We start from the raw sequence: 17,682 nt of genomic DNA, 5'->3' as shown, positions 1-17,682 counted from the left end.
GCTTCATTGCTAATCCTGAGCCCAACCCTGCCCTCGTGCTCTCAGGATCCTCCTCCCCTCCAAACCAGCCAGCCCCACATGCATGGTGTGTTATGCCAACACAGGCACCATGGTCCTGGACAGAGTCAGCCTGGGGACTCCAGGTGCCAGGTGGGAAAAGCCAGGCTCTGGGACCTGCCATTCAGCCAACCCTGTCATGAGTCAGAGCCAACACAAACCAAAGGTGAATTCCACTTTATGAAATGGGAAACAGCTGCACTGCCAGCAGAAAGGAGCTGATGCAGTGGGTGTAGGGATTATCCTGCTAAAGCCACATCCATGCAGAGCCTTGCAGGGGCTGCTGTGCTCTGCCCTCTGTGCTTTGGGTCTCAAAGAACCAGGGACTGTGTAGCTGGGGCAAGAGCAAACAGCAGACTTTGGACCAAAAGTGGGCAAGAGGGCTGGGAGGATTACATGACAATGCCATGTTGACACCTGGATACTCTGGAATGAATAATGACAGGCTGGTAGGAGTTACTAGACCTGCCTAGCAGTTAGTAATTTTCTGTTTCTTTTGCACAGTTAGTCCTAAACAAGTTACAACTGTTTGTCTGCAGGTTCATGAAATAGAGTATTGCACTGAGTAACCAGTCATTTGACGTGGTGGGTAGGGTCAGTGACATGGCCTAGGAGCACAGCAGGACTTTGGATTGCATCCTGAAGCACAGCACTGTGCCAGGAGCTGCTGAGAACAAGGTGCAGCTGGGAATCTCTCTCCTGAGAATGTGCTGCTTCCAGGCTACAGCAGCTGAAACAGAATTAATGTCTTGGGAAAGCAAAATGCCTGTCAAACCTCTAGGTTTCAATTCAGGATAAAATTGGTCAAACTGGTCACAGAAGCAGTGAGACTCAAATCCTGAGCTTTGACTATAATTAGTAATAAAATGAAGCTCTCATTTAAACATTCACATTTGAAGCATCTGAAGTTGCAGGTATCTATTTTATTGACACTGGTACAGAAGCAGCAACAGAAAATGTTTGTATTCATAAACAAAGTTTTACTTTATTACTTTACTTTTGTGGGAAATTACTTCCACACCTGGAGAGATACTTTTTGGAAGTTATCCCAGAAGAAGCTCATTTCTCAGTTCCTAACACCACCTAGAAAGGAGAGGCTTTGTTTAGTCTACACATGCCAAGATGAATCTTTTGATCCCTAAAATCATCCACCTCAGTGCACCATCCAGCTAGGATGTACAAGTGGAGCCTGAGCCAAGGCAAGGATGTCTGGAACCCTTAAAATCACTGTGTGAGTTGAATATATGCAGGTAACACCAGGATGGCCACCATCCACAGCTGAAGAAAATATTAATTCCATTATTTCCCTGGCAAAACAAGGACACAAGCACTGCTAAGCTTATTCCATCTTAAGAGGGGCAAAAAGCAGCAAGACCTAAGCCTTGCATTATGGGCCTAGAGCTGTCACCAGGCTGTGTTTTACAATCTCTGAACTTCTTATCTCACTTTCCCCCTTACAAGGCCCCAATCTTATGGGAAGAAAGCTTTCAAGTCTTTACCAACATTCTGTTACCTGCTTTCAGAAAATTCCATTTCTTCTTTAGCACACAGAAAACAACCCAAAGGAAACACATGATAAAAACACGGAAAAAGATTTAAAAATCTGCAAAGCAGATACATGAATTCTCTCATACTGAGTGTTTTCTAACATCTCCCAGGTACAAGGGAGTATCAGGCACCTCAAAGCAGGTTCTAAACCTACAGGTTATTGCAGACAGTGGTCCTTAGTCAATCTGTTCAACCAGCCTTCACCTGGCATTATCCAATAGAGGATACCTGAAATCTTGCCTCTGTCTGGGCTGCCAGTTCAATTAGAGATTGAGCATTCCCTCTGTAAGGTTATCTCATGTATAGAGAGGAAGGTTCCTTTGCTCAGGAACCTGGACTCAGCCATCCTAGTGCATCCCCTGGGGTGTGGGCAAGACAGCCTGGCAAGCACTGAGTCAAAGACTTTTACTGGTGCACGGCTTTAGGTGAGGGTAGGAGGGACCTGGACAGGCTGGATTGATGGGCCATATCAAACAAGATGAGGTTCAACAAGACCAAGTGTCAGTGCTGGCCACAACAATCACCTTCAGGCTGGGGACAGAGTGGCTGGACAGCAGCCAGGCAGAAAGGGACCCGCAGATGCTGCTTGACAGCTGACTGAACACGGGCCAGCAGTGGGCCCATGTGGCCAAGAAGGCCAATGGCACCTGCCTGGCTCAGGAATGGTGTGGCAGGGCCAGGGAAGTGATTCCTGCCCTGTGCTGGGCACTGGGGAGGCCGCACCTCGAGTGCCGTGCCCAGCTCTGCTCCCCCGGTTCAGGAGGGGCTGGAGATGCTGCAGGGACAACAAGGCTGGGGAGGGTCTGGAGCACAAATCCTGTGAGCAGCGGCTGAGGGAGCTGGGGGTGTTTATCCTGGACAAGAGGAGGCTCAGGGGAGACCTCATCACTCCCTACAACTCCCTGGCAGGAGGGGACAGCCAGGGGGGTTCGGGCTCTTCTCCCAGGGAGCAGGGACAGGACACAGCCTTAAACTGGGCCAGGGGAGCTCCAGGCTGGAGATCGGGAATCTCTCCACAGAAAGGGTGTTTGGGCACTGGAATGGGCTGCCCAGGGAGGCGGGGGAGTGACCATCCCTGGAGGTGTTTAAGGAAAGCCTGGATGTGGCACTGAGTGCCGGCTTTGGCTGATGAGGAGGTGTTGGGTCACGGGTCACGGTGATCTCAAAGGTCTTTTCCAACCAGGTTAATTCTGGGACTCTTGTGTGACTCTGTGACTCACTGAAAGCTGCAGACCAGCCTCTGGAAGAACCAACACTGCCTGTTGAGTCTCAGGCCAGAGCTTTTGGGAGAAAGCAAGTTCTCCATAGGGTCTCTTCTAGTGTGAAAATGCTTTATGAGAAAGGGGATGCTGCAGAAGGCAGCCTGAGGCCAAAGTTCTCCGTTTCCTGGATATGTGCCCTACGCACTAGTTATTCTTCCAAAACATGGACTGAGAGAATTTTGTCTCCAGCCACAAACTAAGCTAGATTAGTGCAGCCAAAAGGTGTTACTCCTGCTGAGATCATACTAGGAAAGGCATCTCTAGATCTTGTACCACTCTTGGGCTGGAGATAGACAACTACCCAGGAAGTTCAGCTAAGGACACAGAGCTTCTGGTCTTTTCTCAATAATAATGCTAGTTCTGCCTGAGGCTCAGAGAAGGGCTATTCTAGAAATGTTCAGTTACATTGACTCTCATTACTTTCACTTTATGAGGCAACTCCTTAAATCTGAATCTAATGTGATGAAACTGGCCAGAAGACTCATGCTCAGCATCAGAGCCTGAAATGCCAGTCACAGAATCACAGTTCACAGAATGGTGTGAGCTGGAAGGGACCTTCAAAGGCCATCTAGTCCAAAACCCCTGCCATGGGCAGGGATATCTTTCACCAGACGAAGTTGCTTGGAGTCCCATCCAACCAGAGCTTCAACATTTCCCATGATGGGGATCCACAGCTTCTCTGGACAACCTGTTCCAGTGTCTCACCACTCTCATTGTACATATTTCTTCCTTATGGTCAACATGAACATACCCAGTTTCAGTTTCAAACCATCACCCCTTGCCCTGTCACTAAAAGTCCTTGTAAGGAGTCTTTCACTGTCTTTCTTATAAGACCCCATTTAAGCAGAATAAAGTCTGCTCAGAGGCTTCTCTTCCTCAGGTTGAACAACCCCAACCCATTCAGCTTGTCTTGAAAAGCCCCTTCCTTCCAGAGCTGTCATTTCTAAATGATGCCTGTACCACTGGCAAGGCACAAATCTGCTGCTAGGCTCATTTGAGCAAACAGCACACCTGCAGTAAAGCCTTACCTTTGTAGCAGCGCCTTCTCGGGCCTTAGCTCTGAGTTTATTTCCTTGGCTCTCAGCAATATCTGCCCTTTCCAGGGCCTCACCTATCTTATGCAGTGCATTTCTCAGTTTGGAGAGATCAGCATTGGCTTGTTGATTCTGAAATTGCAAAATGAAAATTCAAAACCATCTGGCAATATGCTGGGGCACAGAGACAGCTTTTAAACTGACAGTCCTATGAACTGGTAAATAAAGATTTGCTTCACTTAAGTGACTCACAGCTTCCTCAGCTTGTCTTTTGTAGGATTTGATTTTCATCTGCAGTCCATTTACCATATCTTGCAACTTAATCATGCTCTTCTTTTGTTCTTCACACTGTGGAAAGAGAACATGGAATTTTATATCCTTGGGAGACAAAACATCAGAATTGCTTTCTATTTTTACCCACCTGAAAAGTGAGCTCTTTGAAATGCTGTTCATATTTGCAGATGTTTTTCCTAACCTCTGAGGATTTTTTCTGTTCTTCTTCCAGTTCACCTTCTAATTCTTGGATCTGCTGGATTAATCCACAATTTGCTTAAGCCCTCACACAGGACTTGGAGAAGAAAGATGTTTCTGACACCCATATTTAGTGCTGGTACCCACCCTGGCCTCCAGCTTCTGGGCCTGCTTCTTCCCTCCCTTCAGTGCCAGCTGCTCGGCCTCATCCAGACGGTGCTGCAGGTCCTTCACTGTCTGGTCCAGGTTCTTCTTCGTCCTCTCCAGGTGGGCACTGGTGTCCTGCTCCTTCTTCAGCTCTTCTGCCATCCTGGCTGCCTTGGAAGGGAGATGACACAAAAAACTGGAAGAATGTGAAAGAACAGCACATACTGTGCACCAGCGGAGGATTAACTCCTGTGTCCTGCTGACCATTCCTGCTACCCCACTCCCTATTTTGTTTGGGTTTTTACATGAGATGATAATGGCAAAAACATGACAAAAATAGTAGGGAAAAGGATGGGAAAAGTCTGCCTTACTGTACACAGAGTTGGAGTGAGAGAAGGGGTAAATTCTCTGTTCCACTGCACATCCCACTGTGACCTCACTGACAGCTGGGTGCCAGGGGGAAAACAACTGGAGCAACAGCAGAGTCTGGGAACAGGACATGGCACAGCTGAAAAGCATCTGTGCTCAGCACATCTGGGGTGTGCTTCAGTGCTTGCCCTGCTACTGCCACAACCTCCTGGAGGATAATGCCACAAAGGCACAAAATAGTTTAAAATAATCTGTGTTATTTTAGAAAACTAAGATTTATTTTGCTCTCAAATGCTGGATTCCTACACAATATGATTAAGCACTTTGGTGAAATATTGAATGATATTATAATTAATGTTTTGGTTATATAATAATAATTAATGTAGGATTCAACAAATTGCTTTGGAAGCAAAATATCTGAAAAGGTCTAAATTGAAAAATGCGACCACTAGAAGTTTTATATAAATATATAATTCATTGTAATGTTTTCTTTCTCTTTTATTCAAATGGAATAGAAATCATTAAAACACAAGAATACCTCAACATGAGGAAGAGCTTCTTTCCATGGAGGATGGCAGAGCATGGAACAGCTACCCAGGGAGGGCATGGAATCTCCTTCTGCAGACATTCCAAACCTGCCTGGACACGTTCCTGTGTCACCTGCTGCAGGTGACCCTTCCTGGACAGAGGGGTTGGAGTAGATGGTCTCCAGAGGTCCCTTCCAATCCTAATAATTCTGAGATTCTATTGATTTTTTTTTTTTTTTCCTTTTAATGAGCAAGTTGAAAAGTTTTCTTTCTATTTTAATCCCACATAATTTTTCTAACTGTTAAGATTTTGGTTTGATCCTCTGCATCAAAAATCATCAGCAGATTGAGTCCCAAGACATACCAGTCCTATTTCCTGGCTGAGCTTCACAGGTCTTGCATGGGAGGGATTTAGCACCAATTTTGAATGGAAATTTACAATTCTCCTTTTAAAAGTTGTTAAATAGGATTTTGAAAAGATAACTATTCAGATGCCTTAGCCACTTTACTGGTTTCAATACTGCAGGATTTCTTTGTGGATTACGTTTTCATGCAGCACTGAAGAAAGGTATTTTGTTTTCGACTGACTAAATGTAGGTTTAGTTCTTTATTATGGCAACAGCCCCATCTGTCAGCAGGACATGTTTCCTGTTGCTCTAATCCTCCTCTGACACAAAGCCTTTTCAACCAGGCCCACAGACTGGTTCCTTGTCCAACATTTGTGACAAGAGCATTTACATTAACTCCCAGCAGCAATGCCACTGGAAACTTTGAAAATTCAAAGTGAAAACCACAGTAGCATCCTCACATCTGTCTTTGCCTTCTTAGCTCTTTCTTCAGCACTTTTTGCTTCATTAGTAACATCCTCTATCTCTGTTTGGAGTTCTGCCATATCATTTTCAAGCTTCTTCTTTGTATTTAAAAGGCTGGTGTTCTATGAAGGAGAAAGAGAGAGGCTTCAAGTTTCTGTCTCTGGTCTCTCACACATAGAGACCATCAACTACTATTCATTCCTCCACCCTCAATCTCTGGGCCCCAAAATACATCAGTCTTAGCAAAACTACCTGGGTGTGGAGGAGCTGGGCACGTTCAGTGGCATCCAGAAGCTCCTGCTCAGCCAGCTTCCTCGACCTCTCCGTCTGCTCCAGGGCTGCCCGGAGCTCCTCAACTTCAGCCTGCAGCAGGTTTGCTCTGCGCTCCACCATGGCCACCTGCTCCTTCAGGTCCTTCTGTGTCCTGAGAGCATCATCCAGGTGTATCTGGGTGTCCTGTATTTGAAGAGTCAGTTTTGTCCTAATGAATTTCTTAAATACTGTGCTCAAAAAATAAATCAACCAGTAGGTAAAGCAAGACCTTGAGAGCTCCCTGGATGCTGTGCAGGTGTTTCTGTGCCTCTGCAGCCTGGCGGTTGGCATGGCTCAGCTGGATCTCTATTTCAGTCAGGTCTCCCTCCATCTTCTTCTTCAGCCTCAGGGCCTCATTCCTGCTCCTTATCTCACCATCTAAAACACCCTGCATTGTCTCCACAATCCTTTCATGGTCCTTTTTTAGCTGGTTGATCTCCTCATCCTTGTCAGCAATCTTTCTGCTAATTTCTGACTTTATCCGAGTCAGTTCTTGGTTGACACCAAGGATTTTGACTTCTTCATGCTCAAGGGCTGCCTTTAAAAGAAAATGGGGAAAAACAAAGATGAGGGGAACATTTCAGAGAACATGATTATTGAGGTGGTACTCAGTCACTTCACAGAATGTCCCAAAATCTGACAATCAGTGTGACAATCAACCTTGCACACAGCTACTGCCAGAAAAGGGAACAGAAAGCTGCTCGGCATGCTCTTTAATACTTACAGTAATATTTAAACTAACTCACCTCTGCCTCCTCCAGAGCTAATTGCAGACCATTTTTTTCTATTTCAGCTTGCTTTTTTGCTTTCTCAAGGTCTCTGATAATTTTGCCATTTGCAGTAATTTGCTCTGTGAGATCAGCTGCTTCCTCTGTGAGAGAAGAATGGCATCAACCAGAGAAGCTGAACTCTATGCTTTGCTGCTGCATTCAGCACTCCTTTTGCCCACATAAATACATATACACAAATGTACATGTGTACACAATGGGACACACATCTGTAAATATGTACAGATAAAACTTGACACAACAAATTCATGCAGGCCAAATGGGGCACTGGTGTGGTTTCACAGCCTTCCTTACAGAGAGCTTGGAAGGGCCCTGCATGTGTTACATCCACAGATAGGCCATCAGAGTCTAAAACTACAGGTCCTGTCACTGTGTTCAGTGCATCTGTAAAAAGCACTTTGACGAGCTGCTCAGTCTCCCATAGTCACTACCTTTGCCTGGGAATGGCACCTCAATATCTGCAGCAGATGAGGGCCAGGACATTTGCTTTATTGGCTTAATCACTTTACAAACATGCTTGACAGCTTTTGGTAAGACACTGATATTCTGCAGTAGGGTGGGGAGCACAGGAAGGACAGAGTGCTTGGTGCCCTCCTGCAGACATGAGTGTGCTCGTGGAGCACCTTGTTGTGGTTGGTCTGTGAAAGATAATGGGAAACCAGAGCCAAACACTTACTCTGGAGAGTGGAGTTCTCCTGTTTGATTGTTTCAAGCTGATCTAAGGTTTCCTCATAGGCATTTTTCACTTTGAAAACCTCTGTGTTCAGGGAACCTGTTTCTTTAGAGAGACCTTCCCGCTCCAGCTGGCTCTCCTCATACTTCCCCTTCCATTCTGCCAGGACCTGGAAGACATCATAGAACCACAGAATGCTTTGGGTTGGAAGGGACATCAAAGACCACCCAGTTCCAAATCCTCTGCCATGGGCAGGGACACCTTTCACCATCCCAGGTTACTCCGAACCCAGTCCAACCTGGCCTTGGGACACCTCCAAGGACGGGGCAGCCACAGCTTCTCTGGGCACCCTGTGCCAGGGTCTCCCCACCCTCACAGGGAAGAATTTCATCCTAATATCCAATCTAAACCTACTCTCAGTCAGCATTCCCCCTTGTCCTGTTACTGCAGGCCTTTGTAAACAGTTTCTCTTCATCTTTCTTCTACCTCCCTTCATGCACTGGAAAGCCACAATTAAATCACCCCAAATCTTCTCTTCTCTAGGCTGAAAAATCCCAATTCTCTCAGCCTTTCCGCATATGAGAGTCTATTGTGTTTCATTTCCTGCTGGTACTGAAAATGTTATTTTTTTTGTGACTACAGTTTGTACTAGATAAATACAGCAGTGTCTGACACCAGGACAAATTCCTACTGCCATGCCCTAGTGGCTTTAGTGGGATTCACCTTGATTTCAGCATTGACTGATGTACAGAGTGCTAGTTTGGCTTTCTGGAATGCTACATTTGAAAGATACCGTGCTCATTTATAACCTTATCAAAATTCCGCTGTTTCCTGTCAAGGGCAGCTGCAGATGAGTTTGCTCTCTCTATGTCCAGTGTCAGATCCTCCACTTCCCCCTGCAGCTTCAACTTCATCTTCTCCAAGGAGGCACACTTGGAATTCAGCATGTCTGCCTGCTGCCCTGCCTCCTGGAGACGCTGAGAGAGCTTTTTCCTTAAGGCACATAAATAAAACAAGCATACAGTTAAAAAAAACATTGCGTGATGTGTCTCATTTTAATTAAGACTATATGCAAATTCAAAAATTTAGGTCAGGCTACTAAAAAGTGGGTCTATGTTCTGCCCAGTATACATCTGGACAGCTCATCTCATCCCTCCACGTACTTGGCCTCCTCGAGCTCCTCCGTGCGCTGAATGGCGTCTGTCTCGTATTTGGTTCTCCACTGAGCCACCTCGCTGTTGGCCTTGGACAGGGCTCTCTGCAGCTCCCCCTTGGCCTCCTGCTCCTCCTCATATTGTTCCCGGAGCAAGTCACAGTCGTGGCGAGCGGACTGCAGGGCGTGGGCCAGGGCGTTCTTGGCCTAAAAATTACCCACAATATCACGTATTTGTGTTAGATGTGACCAGCAGGAGACCTCATGATCTTGCACATCTGAAATATGATCACTGCAGCGTGGGCAGAAGACAAAGGGCTGGGGTTTTGTAAGTGTTCAGAAAGCTGCCTTTACATGTCACCAACTCTACCACTAGAAAGGACCAAAAGTGATGCTTTCACCTTGGCATATGCTGTAACTTGTCTTCCCTGTGGCTACAGAAGCTAAAGAAATCACATAGACCATGGCTTTGAAATTTAAAAACATGAAAAAATTCACCAAGTTAAATTAACTTTCAGCATGCCAGAGTCATCCTTTGCAAAGAAATTACTGCACACAGTGCTTACTGTACACATCCTTCCCCAGAATAATTGTACTGTGTTAGGCTATAGGCAATACTTACAACCTCCCAGAAGTGTATTACAAATTAACTGAGACCCTGATATATTTTGAAGCCTTATCAGGTGCTCAGGAGTTCACACTACCTTGACCTCTTCCTCCAGCTGTCTCTTGAGTTCTTCTATCTGCTGTGTAAGTGCCTGCTTGCCTCTGGACAGCTGCAACCTTATGGTTTCTTTCTCTTTGAGTTGATGGCTCAGTTCACCTATGACAAGAGAGGGCAAGTTCTCAGTACTGTCCTAATTAAGCATCCTGAAAACACTCATATCTACTATTATTATTGTTATTATTATTGTTGTTGTTATTGTTATTATTATTTTAATAATTATATTATTATAACATTAATATATTATATCTATATTATCTATAAATATAATATTGTGATTAATAATATTGTTATTATATTATTATTATTAATAATAATAATATGTAAGTGGAATCACACAGCACTGTTTACCTTATCAGTTGTTCCCATTATGTACATATATACGTTTATCATTCCACAATACATTTTAATCTTTCAAAATGCATTTGTTGTTGTTCTTTCTTTATCTAAATTCACCTGATTCCCTAATTCTAATTGTATCCCTTATTACAGTTCTGATCCAATAGATGCTATTTTTTTCCTGAAGAAAAATGATTTTGAATATTTGCTTAATTGTTTTTGAAGCCAAATTTTCATTTTGAAGCAGTAGGCTTTTATGCTGTCACACTGGCTGAACTGACCAAATGCTGTAGCAGTTTTCCACAATTGCCTTTTGATGCAAGAGATAAACCATAAAATTCCATTTCATAAGATTTACAGTAACTGGAAAACATTTATTCCATACCACCCTCTGTCCTGGGGGCTGAAGTGCACCTATCCCTTTCTTGGAGAGGTGCCTACAGCTTATGCCATTACCTCTAGAATTCTCAGTACTTCTTGTAGTCCTCCAATATTGTCTTTCTCAGATTTTTCCTGAGCCATTTTACATTTTTTCTCAAAATTTCAGTTCTGTTTCCTCCATGAGCTCAATGACCTTACAACAAACTGGTCAGAGAATGGTACACATGAGAGAATCTGTTTGCTACTGAAAGAAAAAATATCCTCTGAGCACATCTTTGTGCCTTCCTTACCAGACTCTGTCTGAAGCTGGGCTTTTTGCATCACCATCTCATTCACAGTCCTCTGGTGCTCCTCAAATTTGGCTTTCATCTCACTCATCTCATCTTCCAGGGTGCGGTACCTTTTTTCCAGAACAGCCTGAAAGAGAATAAGAGAGTAGAATCCGTGTAGGTGTGTTTGGAAAGTTCCCATCAGACAGAATAATTGGTAATTCAAGTTATAAAGAAACACCTTGGACTTGATAATGATCTCTGTACGACCGGCCAAGTCATCAATCTCCATCTTCAGCTCACTCTTCTCCTTCTCCAGCTTCTGCTTCACACGTTGCAGGTTGTCGATCTGCTCCCCCAGCTCAGCGGTGCTGTCCGCGTGCTTCTTGCGCAGGGCGGCAGCCGTGGCTTCGTGCTGCAGCGTGGCCTCTTCCAGGTCCCGCCGCATCTTCTGGAACTCTGCCTCACGCTTCTTGGTGAGCTCTGTTTGAGCAGTGCTGGCTCCTCCAGCCTCTTCAAGGCTCCCACGGATTTCCTCAAGCTCCCTGGCCAGCTCAGCACAACGCTTCTCTGCTTTTGCCCGCGTCGCTTTCTCACTTGCGGTCTCCTCCTCCAGCTCTGCAGCACGGGCCTGTATAACGAGGGAATACCACATCAGGAATTAAAGAAGGAACAAGTCATTCAGTGCATATTTGTCACAGTAGAACACCAAGAACCTTGTTTTGGAGACTGTAAGCAAAACAAACTTCCTTTGAATTTCACTCATTTGGCATTGTAGGTAAAGACTTAGGAAAGGACCTACGGATCAACTCATTCTAGCTTTAGATCACAGCTTTCTGCTGCTGTATTGGGTTTGCATGGCCAGGTTTGGGTAGTGGGGGAATACAGGGGTGGCTTCTGTGAGAAGCTGCTGGAAGCTTCCCCTGTGTCTGACAGAGGCAATGTCAAACTATGGACAATCATCATTCATGGTGCTACAGTTTAAAACAAGCAAACAGTAATGATGAAGTAGGTACATGAAGTCTCTTGCCTGCAAGTCTCTGATCTTCTTCTGTAAATGAGTCCCCGCATTTCGCTGTTCCGCAATTTTATTTTGCATCTGGTTAAAATCAAAGTCTTTCCTGTGAAGGAGATGTTCTTTTTATTAAAAGAAAATATGCCCAGATAAAGCCAAATAATAATTTTTTTTTCAATTTTTTTCCTCATACTTCCTCAATTTTTCATCTAAATGTTGTTTATCATTCTCCAGATCTACTATGGTTTCCTGTGCAAGTTTCAACTCTCCCTCAAGGTTTCTCTTTGCTCTTTGAAGGTCCATACACACTTTTCTTTCGAGTTCCAAAGATCCTTCAACCTGCAACATAAACATATATAAACATGAACTGATGGAACAGCTAAAGAACCTGCTCCTTCTCCTTGTGTTGAACATGCTCACGTGGTTCACTTGCTGCTCCAGCTTGATCCTAGCTTTGGTGAGGGTGTTAACTTTCTCCTCCTCTACTTGCAGGTCATCCAGTGCCTGTTGCTGGGCTTCTTGCAGGGCCTTCTTCTCCTTGACTAATTTTGCAACAGTCTCATCCAAACCTGTCACTACTTCAGTCAGATTTTTGACCTATTGTAAGGCAAAATACTTAAAGGTCACTAATAACTTTGGCCCTCACATAGGCAATGAACACAGACATTGTGAACTGAACTTGCTGTTAGACTCCCAAAGAAGCTTTGACTGTCTTATGGTCACACTCTACAATCTTTCTGTTCATATCAACCCTTCAGAAGTAACAAAGCAATGCTGAACTTTAATTTTAATGCATTTTTTGCATGCTTATGGGTTGGTTTTCCTGCACAACAGAGGTGCCCAGATGCAATGCCAGGCCCAGAGATCTTCTTACACAGTATGTAAGCATTCAAGTTTACTGAACCTATACATAGACAGAACAACTGTTATTAAATCTTGCAGAAATAAAAAGCACCTTGTTTTCAGTGGCATGTTTTTCCTTTTCTGCCTTGACCAATGTTAACTCAAGGTCATCCATATCTTTCTTCAGCTCAGAACATTCATCCTCCAGTTTCCTCTTTCTGGCTGCCAGATCAGCACTCATCTCCTCATCATCTTCCAGCTTTTCCATTACCTCCTTTATTCTAGCTTCCAGCTGGAATTTTAGTTTGATCAGCTGGTCACATCTTTCTTCAGCATCAGCCAAATTTTCATTTTCCTTTTTTAAAGAGAACAGAAATGTGTTTCATTATCACACATTGGCACTGACATTTACAGAAATCACCTGCTTATTAAGTGGCTGGTACATGAAATGACAGAATTTCCTTTCAGCCCTTTCCTGAACACTCAGAAAAAACTGATGTAATCTGAAGAGCCAAAAATGATTTAAATTACATACAGTTTGTACTTGCAGCTGTAGGTCCTTTTTCTCTTGCACCAGAGTCACCATTTTTTCTTCCAGTTTGTTCCTCATGGCTTCTGATTTAGCCAGTTCTTCTTTTGTTCTCTCAAACTCTTCCTTCATCATGGCCAGTTCTTTCTCAGTTCCCACACTTTTTAACAGGGGTTTTAACTTGAAGTACAGCTTCATCCAGGGCCACTGCTTGACTTTCATGAATGCACGAATGTTGTACTGGATGCAGAGGATGGACTCCCTGGAACCCAAGTGATCCATCAGTACTGTGGATAAAGCCCATCCTTGAGCAACCAGACCTGGCAGAGGACACACACCTGTGGTCGAACATTCTTTTCAACTCAAGCCTCCGAAGGTATCCCCTGCACAAAGCCTGGGTCCGTGTGATCAGCTGTCCTAAACAGTCATCTCGCATCTCTTCCAGGACACCCAGCAAACCTGTCTTGAAGAACACCTGCAGCCAAAGAACAGACATCACTCCTTGCTGGGTTTACATTTCAATGCAGTCAATGCAGTTTTATCGTATGGCAAAATTAAACATTTACCTTAGTGTGTCCAAATTTGTACTGAGTATGATCTATCTCAATGGAAGACAGCAACTTTTCACACGCCTTCCTGCTATCAATAAACTTTCCTTCTGGAATGACACTGGAATTCAGAAGGTGGTATCTGATAAAATAAAGGAAAAAGCTTACCCATCAGTACCATTTTAGTGCACAGGATGCCACAAGAACAGCTGTCAGTTTGAAGATACAGAGGAAGGCTGAGTCTGACTCACACCTCCAGCCTCAAATAGCAAAGCAGTAAGAAAAGCAGCAAATAGCAGCAGGTCAGTTCAGTAGGTTCCAAGGATGTGTTACAGCCCTCACTGAGACTGAAGGCATGGACAGTCTGTTCTCTGGACCTGAGAGACTCTCCTTGTCTGTGTCACAGTCATTATCTCTACTCTAGGGATCCAGACCCTTGGCTTAGCTGGAAATTCAAAAAATGGATGGATTTTAAAAGTAGGGGAACTGCTTTTCTGAACCATATCCAGCTTCTCACATTCCTCCTGAACCACGTAACCCAGAATTAGACTTTGTATCCAACAATGGACTTCCTAATCCTACACTGAGAGATTATTCCATACCTATTTTCGGCATTGATACACAAATCTGCCCTCCCACGTCAATGGCTGGGCCAATGCCTTCAGTCAGTGCCCAGAGCACCATTTCAGCCCTTTTCAGTGACCTGCTCTGCAGCACAACCTGCAGAGGTGTAAGGGGGGAGTTATTGCTTTGTTCTTAGATATCTGACCCTACATTTGCCTTTGTTCTAACACAATGAGCAGATGACCCCAGCTGGGTTGCCCTGAATTTAGCAACCCTTTATAAATGTCATATTTGCAGCAGTTCCCATGATGAGATTTTTTTGGTTGTGGGGTTTAATCTATAAATTAATCTGCTAACGCTGTAGAAATGTTAGCCTGTAAAAACATTAACCCACTACAAAATGAGAGAAATCATTGGAACTAACTTGGATTTCCAGTTGAAGTCCCCTTTGTTACTGCAGCTCTATTTGCCAGTCAAACATAGCATTTCATCAAGAAATAGTATTGGATTTGTAAAACCATGCTAGTTAAAATTATTTAAACCACTCTCTTCAAACCTCTACTAGATAGCAGTTAAATACAGGATGTGCATAGACCACCCTCTGTATTTTTGCTGAAACCTGCTTTTGCCCAATTTGAGAATTAAAGCAAAAAATATCCAAACATTCAGATTAACAGGAATTAATTAAAAATAGGTTTTGGCACACAGTATTGAGGAAGGCATCTGGGTGAGCACTGCCCACACAGACCATGCTATTAATTATGCCTTTTGCTTTCCATGCGTGTTAAATATTAAAATAGACTTTTTCTAACAATTGTATCATGGATTGGTTTAGCAAGACTCTTCTTTCAAATGAATTGGGCCCAGTGCAAACACGAGAATGTTATTACTGACCTTTGTTTGAAATCCCCATATGGTATCTTGTTAGGAAATCCTTTCCTGCAGATCCGAATGCCTTCCAGAACACCATTACATCGCAGCTGGTGCAGAACAAGCCTGTGGTCCATCAGACCTGTGACAGAGCAGCATGGGAACATACAGATTGCTCCAGCATTGCTCATTCTGCCCCTTTTTATTCTATGTTCTATTCTATTCTTTCTATTCTGTGTTTTACAAATTACCTGGGGTCTTTGTTTCATTGGGAATGATGCAACGCACAAAGTGGGGATGAGTTGTTCGTAAGTTAGACATCAATTTATTTAGATTTTCCTGTAAAACAGAGATAATTTCTCATCTCTATATTATCTCAGTTCTCAAAGTGATTTGATTCTGTGGAAAAGAAAAAATTCAGAACTTTCTTTTCTAGTGAATCCTCTACAATCCTCTGTAGATATCAGCAAAGTAAATGGCTACTACTGAAGAACTTCCCTCCTGTCTTAAAATGAAAATGTGGCTGTGGAGCCAGGTGTGAGAGTCTGCCAGAGAACACACTTACCCGGAAGAGTACAGACACAGTTTGGAAGGAAGAGCCCTTCTTCTTGGTTCCTTTTGTCTTTCCACCACCTTCAGCTGGAAAATGAGACGACAGACCAGATGAGGGACTGCTGCAGATCCCTTTGGCAGTGTTATAATTGTGCATCTAACTCACAGCACACAAGCACTGACTCAACATTGATCCATGTCAGGTGAGTAGGGATCCCAAACTGGAAACATACTCCTGTGAGCTTACCTTCATCTAAGGAAGCAAAACTGGCATAAAGATGGCATAAAATTTTCATAGATGACTTCTGGTACAGCCCAATGACAGTTTCATTCAGAGGGTCCTTGTTCTTCTCCAGCCAGCCAGTGATGTTGTAGTCCACTGTGCCAGCGTAGTGCACCAGGGAGAAGTGAGCTTCAGCCTTGCCTTTGCCAGGCTTGGGCTTCTGGAAGCTGCTGGACTTGCCCAGGTGTTGGTCATAGAGCTTGTTCTTGAAAGAGGTGTCAGTTGCCTTGGGGAACATGCACTCCTCTTCCAGGATGGAGAAGATGCCCATGGGCTGAATAGAAAAACAGTGTTTTCAAATAAGATGAATTCAAGCTATAATAATACATAGTGAAAGACATGCTAAAATTGAAGTACTGGAGGCATTTTATAGAGAATTAGCCTGAGAGGAGCAGGTAGGCAAGATTTTTTGTGAACAGCTGGCAAGATACCTAAAAGAACTTATAAGATTTTAATATACAGTTTTGAACTACCCAGACACATGTGAAAAACAAAAGAAGTCTGGTAAAAACTATGCAGTAACTTCTTAGAATGCAGTAGTGACTTCTTACTCAGAAGGAACAAAAAGCAGCCAGACATGAGACTTTCTGGAATTTTTATTAAACTGAGAAAAAAGAGGAGAGGAGGAAGAGGAGGAGAGGAGGAGGAGAGGATAAAATCAGTGTCATTTTAGAAGACAGGATACGTTCCCAGACAGTGAATAATGAATTAATCACAAGGGTAATATTTAAAGAAACAAAGGAGAAGAGATGTGAATTGTATTGGAGGCACTCAGCACAAACACTCTCAAGAACCCTTCACAGATCCCATTTCTGTGATTGCAAAAAATGCTTAAGAAACTCACCTTCTCAATGAGCTCAATGCAGGCAGCCAGGTCCATGCCAAAGTCAATGAACTCCCATTCAATCCCCTCCTTCTTGTACTCCTCCTGCTCCAGCACGAACATGTGGTGGTTGAAGAACTGTTGCAGTTTCTCATTGGTGAAGTTGATGCACAGCTGCTCAAAGCTGTTAAACTAATGTTTGAGTAAGTGTGTTAATAGTGTTAAACTGCCTCTGATCCATTTTTTTTTCACAGAGATGACATGGCAAGGTCATCCAGACTGTCCCAAAAGGGTTTTGATAATGAACACACCATGGGTGTCCAGGCTTACAGAAAAGTTGTGAAGTGCAGCACATGGTTGCTGCAGCCTGCATTGGCCATGGCTTGGGTGGCCCTAATGTCCCTAAATACAGATTCTGTGGGGAGAGAGACAGCAGCTTCATGGCCATGCTTCTGCCATGTCTCTTCTCTTACAAAGTGAGTGATGCATCTATAAAGGCAGAAGCTGCTTCAGACAGATTTGCCCTGTTCTTGAGGGCTGCACTGGGGTGAGGAGAAGGAAAGGTCAGAGAAGACAAACAAAATTAAAAAAAACATTTAGAGACAGGCAGAAGTCTGAGAGTACTGCAAACCTCAAAGATCTCGAAGCCAGCAATGTCTAAGACCCCAATAAAGTGCTGTCTTGGCAGCTTCGTGTCCAGCTGTTGGTTGATGCGAACAACCATCCACAGGAAGAGTTTCTCATAGACAGACTTGGCAATGGCATTCACTGCCTGCTGCACCTGCAGGG

General features: G+C 43.9%; 1 protein-coding gene across 1 annotated transcript in view; it reads right to left on the bottom strand.

The window, feature by feature from the left end:
- Positions 1 to 960: 960 nt before the first annotated feature.
- Positions 961 to 17,682, bottom strand: part of LOC111937213 (myosin-2-like) — a 29,102-nt gene continuing 12,380 nt past the window's right edge. The window contains exons 14-41 of the mRNA XM_023938473.2: positions 17,525 to 17,674; positions 16,915 to 17,085; positions 16,035 to 16,344; positions 15,801 to 15,874; positions 15,487 to 15,574; positions 15,260 to 15,377; positions 13,820 to 13,943; positions 13,592 to 13,728; positions 13,260 to 13,515; positions 12,837 to 13,079; positions 12,302 to 12,478; positions 12,075 to 12,220; positions 11,897 to 11,987; positions 11,108 to 11,497; positions 10,888 to 11,014; positions 9,858 to 9,976; positions 9,164 to 9,360; positions 8,810 to 8,993; positions 8,004 to 8,169; positions 7,286 to 7,410; positions 6,769 to 7,077; positions 6,480 to 6,683; positions 6,224 to 6,349; positions 4,520 to 4,690; positions 4,323 to 4,427; positions 4,154 to 4,249; positions 3,896 to 4,033; positions 961 to 1,140 (exon numbers count right to left, since the gene is read on the bottom strand). Coding sequence (XP_023794241.2) covers positions 1,117 to 1,140; positions 3,896 to 4,033; positions 4,154 to 4,249; positions 4,323 to 4,427; positions 4,520 to 4,690; positions 6,224 to 6,349; positions 6,480 to 6,683; positions 6,769 to 7,077; positions 7,286 to 7,410; positions 8,004 to 8,169; positions 8,810 to 8,993; positions 9,164 to 9,360; positions 9,858 to 9,976; positions 10,888 to 11,014; positions 11,108 to 11,497; positions 11,897 to 11,987; positions 12,075 to 12,220; positions 12,302 to 12,478; positions 12,837 to 13,079; positions 13,260 to 13,515; positions 13,592 to 13,728; positions 13,820 to 13,943; positions 15,260 to 15,377; positions 15,487 to 15,574; positions 15,801 to 15,874; positions 16,035 to 16,344; positions 16,915 to 17,085; positions 17,525 to 17,674 — 4,566 coding nt within the window. The 3' untranslated portion in view covers positions 961 to 1,116. The remainder of the gene's footprint in view (positions 1,141 to 3,895; positions 4,034 to 4,153; positions 4,250 to 4,322; positions 4,428 to 4,519; positions 4,691 to 6,223; positions 6,350 to 6,479; positions 6,684 to 6,768; positions 7,078 to 7,285; positions 7,411 to 8,003; positions 8,170 to 8,809; positions 8,994 to 9,163; positions 9,361 to 9,857; positions 9,977 to 10,887; positions 11,015 to 11,107; positions 11,498 to 11,896; positions 11,988 to 12,074; positions 12,221 to 12,301; positions 12,479 to 12,836; positions 13,080 to 13,259; positions 13,516 to 13,591; positions 13,729 to 13,819; positions 13,944 to 15,259; positions 15,378 to 15,486; positions 15,575 to 15,800; positions 15,875 to 16,034; positions 16,345 to 16,914; positions 17,086 to 17,524; positions 17,675 to 17,682) is intronic.

This window comes from Cyanistes caeruleus, chromosome 19, assembly GCF_971803275.1.
Source record: "Cyanistes caeruleus chromosome 19, bCyaCae1.hap1.1, whole genome shotgun sequence".
NCBI lineage: Eukaryota > Metazoa > Chordata > Aves > Passeriformes > Paridae > Cyanistes > Cyanistes caeruleus.
The sequence above is the reverse complement of the archived record's forward strand: the minus strand, read 5'-3'. Positions and strand labels throughout refer to the sequence as shown.